Consider the following 6,141-nt stretch of genomic DNA (forward strand, 5'->3'; position numbering starts at 1 on the left):
TAATTTTTGGAGATATCAATTTAATATATATAGCAAAGACTCCTCAAAATTCTTGGGGGCCATAGCCCCTTGAGGGTCTAAGTACCATCCTCCCCTGCAGTAAATATAACATTGAATGGGGCCAGCAGCAGTGGCCAACTTGTTTTTTTTAAGCTAGAAAGAATCCCATAATTGATGAAAAAGAAAGAGAGAGGGTTAGGGTTGTCTGATTTCGAGAGAGTTTACACGTGACATGAGGTGACATTCACACGTGTGTAAGTGATGCTAGGGAACAAATGATGAGCATGTTTCAAACACCACTCGCAGTTGTTAAAGGCAGCTAAAGATATAACACAAATATTTACATACATACATATGTATATGTATTATCATTAATTCATGAAACATGCAGTGCACTGTGAGTTTTGGTTTTGATTGCAGATTTTGCAGTGGCTGAAACAACGCAACAGATATAATGGCAGATATATAGGGTCATGAAAACTCAAAGGCCCCTATGAGCAAAAAAAAGAAAACTCAAAGACCCCATCAAACCCTTTTTGCTTGCATTTTAATAAAGTATATCAAGCAAGTTTAAATTAATGAATTTTATATATCATTAATGAATAATAATATTATATGTTATCATTAAATAAAATAAAAAATATAGTGAAGGATTTATAAAATGATATTTAAATCATAAATAAATACTTAAAGTTTAAATCCTAAATCTTATATCGAAGCCCTAAATTTGAGAATTATTAGTATTTATTTATAATAGTTATAATTAATTAATATTTAATTTTATTCAAATTAAATTATTCAATGATGAAGTATAATATTATTATTTACAGATGGTACATGAAACTCATGTATTGATTGTACTAAATAATGAAAACAACTTCGAAAAAGTTTTTCCACTTTTAAGATTTAACATGCTTGATCTTAATGTTTTAAGATTTAATGTCTACCTTAATCTATAATCTCTCTCCAATTCTTAAATTGAAAGAAAAACATGCTTAAGCGCTTTCAAACTTGTGTTCTCCTCTTTATTGTAATAACAACGGTGTCAATTAAGTTAAAACTTAATCAATAAAAATATTATTTTATTTAATACTTATTTATTATTTTATTTATTATTCAATTTTTAATCTCGACATATTTTTTATTATTTTCTAAAAAATATCTTTTATTATTTACATTATATTATTACATATTCAATTTTCATATTATACAAATTACATAATATTTAAAAAACTAACATATTATAAACTTGAAAAAAAAAGATTGAGTTGGATCGAGCTTCACTCCTCGAATATTGAAGCTTAAATACAATTTGTATATTTTTTATCTAAATTCATTTTCAATCTTAATATTTTTATTCAAATTTCAAATATATCACATATTTTGATATTTACCAAGGGTTTAAATAAAACATTAATTCTTACAAGTTGTTGAAGTTCCATTTAAAGAAAGGTAATTACCAAACTGAGTTCAAGTAAATTGAACTATCGATCGAGTCAAATTTGAGCATTGTAATACTAGATTCGAATGATTCACTAGTCTAATTAAGCTTTTTCATTTTAATATATTTATATAATATAAAATCACATTTTTACCTTTATTATATAGAAAGAGTTTAAGTACAAATAAGCTCAAACAGAAATACAAGTGAATTAAATTGAACTCGAGTTATAATTTAAGTATGAAAATAAACAAAATTTGGATTATGTCTAGAAAAGCTTAAGGTTGGAAATTGATATTTGATCAAATTTAAACTAAATTTGGAGTCAAACTGGATGGTTACTATTCAGGTTGAACACAAGTAGAATACCCCTAATATTTACTGTAGAATTGTGCGAGTTCCACACGCACTATTAAGTAGCGTAAGAGTATGTCCTTTTGACAGAAAGGGTCAAAGCTGTAGAGTTTCAGGTTCTTTTTTTTTCTATCACAGACTAGTGAAACACTTTCAACAGAAGTTAAGTGTAATTCGTGTGGGAATTTATATTTTTTTTTTCTTATTTTCCTGTTAGAAATACAACCAAAAAACAAACACTTCCTAATTCCCCCCCCACCAAATCTCTCCAATTTTTTTATTATTATTGTTTTCAGCTTTTTTGCAGACTCTCACTTATTTTCCTTACCAAAACCTCTGATATCTCTCTCACTTTCTTTGTTTTTGTATCTGCAATCTGCACTATCTTTTTACCACTTTGGGATATGAAGATGACCTTGCAACAGTTCCACAACAGCTCCTGCTTTCATCACCAAGAAAATAATGGCTTTTCCAAGTACTGCCCCATATATCATCCTCCTTCAAACCGATCAATGGAGGTCTTAAAACCCATAGAGGGGTTTTCATATTGCTTGGAAGATCATTTCTCTAAAGGGTCTGAAATGGGTGCAGTTTCCATGAGTGTTGTGAGGGGAAGAAGTGAAAGTTTTCTCAATGGGAAAGATGTTGGGGTCTCAAAGATTTGCTCTAGAGGACATTGGAAACCAGCTGAGGACTCTAAATTGAAGGAACTTGTTACATTATATGGTCCTCAAAACTGGAACCTTATAGCTGAAAAGTTTCAAGGAAGAACAGGTAAAAATCAGCTTGCAGACTTGTGTGTTTTTTTGTGTTTGAATTTGTTATCAATGAAGCTTTCTTTTACATTATTTTGAAGGTAAAAGCTGTAGATTAAGGTGGTTTAATCACCTTGATCCAAGGATCAACAAAAAGGCTTTTACAGAAGAAGAAGAAGAAAGACTAATGGCAGCTCATAGAGCTTATGGAAACAAATGGGCAATGATTGCAAGACTTTTCCCTGGTAGAACAGATAATGCTGTTAAAAACCATTGGCATGTTATAATGTCGAGGAAATATAGAGAACAGGCTAGTGCTTATAGGAGGAGGAAGCTAAGTCAAGCTGCCATTGGCGACTTTACAGACTCCACTCAAAGCCCATATTTAGCGTCATTTGTTGGCCCTAATGGATCTTACAACAAGGGTTCAACTTCAAGGAAAGAAGATGAAATCAACGGTGGAGATTTCTTTCTTGGGTCAAAATCTAAAAGCTTCAAAGCTTGTGAAAACTCCACACCCTTGGATTTCTTTTCTGGTTTGTTCCTTTTAGTCCCTTCTTAACACTGTTGCATTTACAAGTTCGTATGTTGTTTATTTTGCAGAGAAGCCCATCATAAATTTCTGGGTTTTGTTTACAGATTATAGAAGCCAAGAAGGTTTAATTAGCAGAAACAGTAGGCAATGGAAAATGGTTCAAGAAGAAACAATGTTAATGCAAGAATCATGTAACCATTATCAGCCATCGGGTTTCTCAGACTCAATGGCATCTGCATCTCAAGTCACAGTGACCGAACCATCGTCGTCATCAGTGAGCCATTTAGAGACGACCATTACGGCACCATCAGCAGCAGCATCATCATCACCACCGTTTATAGATTTTCTTGGAGTAGGAGCTTAGTGAAAGAAGCAAAGGGGTTTCTAAAGCAGGTAAAATGAATTAGAAACTGAAAAAAAGGAAGGGTCCAAAAACTAGCTCAGACATGATTGCAGGGCAAAGAGAAAAGGATCTTTGTTGTGTCATCAGCATCTTTGTCAATGTAAACCATTCTGTCACAAAATCCAAAACTTGAAGCAGTGAAAACTAATAACCCTTTCTCAGTTTTCACACACCCTTACTTTTTCTTTTCTTTCATTTTTTCTTTTTAATCAAATTAAAACATCACTCCTTTTTTTAAAATTTAATATATAAATACAAAAATCATAATTTAAATAAAATTGAAATTTTAAGTTAAATTTTTAGTATAAAATTTTGTAGGTATTGAATTTACATTATAAAACTATTTGTTATGTTAATAAAAATAAATAGTGTATATAATTATATTGTTTAATAAAATTTACTTATTTTCTAATTTTAAATCTTATTAATATAATATTTTATATTATATTTAATAGTTTTGGATGAATATTTAATTTCTAACAAAAGTATTGAAATAATTTATTTTGAATATTGTTGTTTTAAAAAGAAAATCAATTTAATCTTTTCAACATTAAGTGATAGTATTCATTTTATTTCATTTTTTGGTTAAAATTTTGAATTAATTAAGAATTTATTATAATTATTGAACACATGAAAAATTAAATATTAAAATTTTCCAACACAGCCTAATTTTTTTTGAACAATAATCTTATTATAGGTTATTATTATACATGCTCTTTTTAATAAATGCCTAGAACTATGTAGTCCCTCCGTCCTTTAAATAGGAGGATATTGGACTTCAACACACTCGAACTCACATCCTCCTGCATTGATAACAATGTCGATGTCAATCGATCTAAGACTCAATTGACAAATACACCCTAAATTTAAAAGTGAAAGTTTTCTCCTAAACTAAATATGTTTTGAGGTGTCGATTAAATCTTAAATCGATTGGCATCGACACTATTGTCGGTACAGGAGGACGTGGGTTCGAGCGCGATGAAGTAAATTTGTTCTCCTTTTTAAGAATTGGCAAAGGGGTTATAAATAATTCTAAGTATTGTGTAAAAAAATAAATTCGATGTTCCAATTTATGATTCTGTAATCATCATAACTGAGGTAAGAATGATTTGTGATTTGTACCGTTTAAGCTTACTATGATTTTAATGTAGTTGATAAAATCTTATATAAACTTAAAATTTTGATTGATTTGATGCCATCTATAATTGAGTTTTAACTCAGTTATAAAGTTACAAAAATCTCTTATTTGTACAAAGCAATAGATATTATTTTGAGGGTAATTTTAGTTTTCATATAAAATTTAGAACAAATAATTTTACCCAAACGGGAGTTGAACTCAAAACATTATGATTTCAACTAAAGAAATATAATAACCACCAACTCAATAATGTTAACTAATACTATTATAGTGCTTTTGTCTTTTATATTTTTATATAATCTTTAAATAAAAATCAAACACAGCGTATCTAAAAATTGAAAACATGTTTAATAAATTTTATATACAAGCTTTTTACCACTCCACCTATTGTTATTGTTGAATAAATTTTAAAAGAATTTTTTTCTACCCAATGACATAATCTAATATCTAGTTAAAATTTTGATTGAGTTGATGACATTCATAATCAAGTTCTAATTCAGTTATAAACTTACCAAAAGTCTCTTATTTATACAAAGCAATAGATATTATTTTGAGGGTAATTTCACTTTTTTATATAAAATTTAGAATAAATACTTTTACTTAACGGAATTAAATCCAAAAGTTACGATAAACTTTATGATTTCAACTAAAGCAATATAATAGCTACCAACTCAATAATATTAACTAATATTATTATAGCACTTTTATCTTTTATACTTTTATATATTTTTAAATAAAAATTAAATACCACGTATCCAAAAATCAAAAACATGTTTAATAAATTTTATATACAAGTTTTTATCAGTCCACTTATGATTTTTGTTGAATAAATTTTAAAAGAAAATGTTTTATAATGTAATATATATTTAAAATTACATACATGTGTATATATTGATTTCTATGATAGTGATAAATGTGATGCAATGGAAATGGAAAAGATGTACCAGAAATGAGAGATGGAGAGTGATGCTAATGGTGGTGAGAGCAGTAACAGAATAAGGAAAGTGATGGGGTGGAACAACAGTGAGGCTAATAAGTTACAAAACAGATGAAAACAAAAACAAAAACATTGGTCACTTTTCAAACCATACAATTTTCATGGGGCTTTACAATCCTGGATGAGATATGCTTTCTTTTGTCATAAAGCATATTTTAGACACTTGCTGTGTTGAACTCGATAGTTATAATTATATTACACGAATATCAGATAAAAAGATAATTTGAAGTTATGGAATAATGATAAATCTGATTTTTATAATTGAAATAAGAGATGGATATAAAATTTGAATTACGTAGTTCGGAAACTTTTTGTATCTATGAGGCATTGATTACAGAGTAATTCATTATAAATCAGTTTGTATAAGACGCGATTTAAGTCTAACTCACTAAGTTACGATCAGTAAAAACAATTTATTTACAATAACATTGCATTAGAATGAAACCCTAACATGAATAGAATAATTTCTCTCTCAATTTCATCAAGTAACAAATAAAAGCCTTCTTTTAAATAGGCAT

General features: G+C 28.6%; 1 protein-coding gene across 1 annotated transcript; it reads left to right on the forward strand.

Moving 5' to 3' along the window:
• The first annotated feature begins 1,938 nt into the window (after nt 1-1,938).
• On the forward strand, nt 1,939-3,639 carry LOC108456034 (transcription factor MYB54-like). Its single transcript, XM_017754628.2, has 3 exons — nt 1,939-2,569; nt 2,652-3,086; nt 3,190-3,639. The coding sequence occupies exons 1-3, from the start codon at nt 2,200-2,202 to the stop codon at nt 3,447-3,449; spliced, it is 1,065 nt and encodes a 354-aa protein (XP_017610117.1). The 5' UTR covers nt 1,939-2,199; the 3' UTR covers nt 3,450-3,639.
• The last annotated feature ends 2,502 nt before the right edge of the window (nt 3,640-6,141 follow it).

This window comes from Gossypium arboreum, chromosome 9, assembly GCF_025698485.1.
Source record: "Gossypium arboreum isolate Shixiya-1 chromosome 9, ASM2569848v2, whole genome shotgun sequence".
Classification (NCBI taxonomy): domain Eukaryota; kingdom Viridiplantae; phylum Streptophyta; class Magnoliopsida; order Malvales; family Malvaceae; genus Gossypium; species Gossypium arboreum.

What these genes read in the sequence shown, in the direction of transcription:
- LOC108456034 (XM_017754628.2), top strand. Translation starts at nt 2,200, where the DNA reads ATGAAGATGACCTTGCAACAGTTCCACAACAGCTCCTGCTTTCATCAC. An exon ending in AAAGTTTCAAGGAAGAACAG is followed by an intron (nt 2,570 to 2,651) that starts GTAAAAATCAGC and finishes ATTATTTTGAAG; the next exon opens with GTAAAAGCTGTAGATTAAGG. An exon ending in ACCCTTGGATTTCTTTTCTG is followed by an intron (nt 3,087 to 3,189) that starts GTTTGTTCCTTT and finishes TTTTGTTTACAG; the next exon opens with ATTATAGAAGCCAAGAAGGT.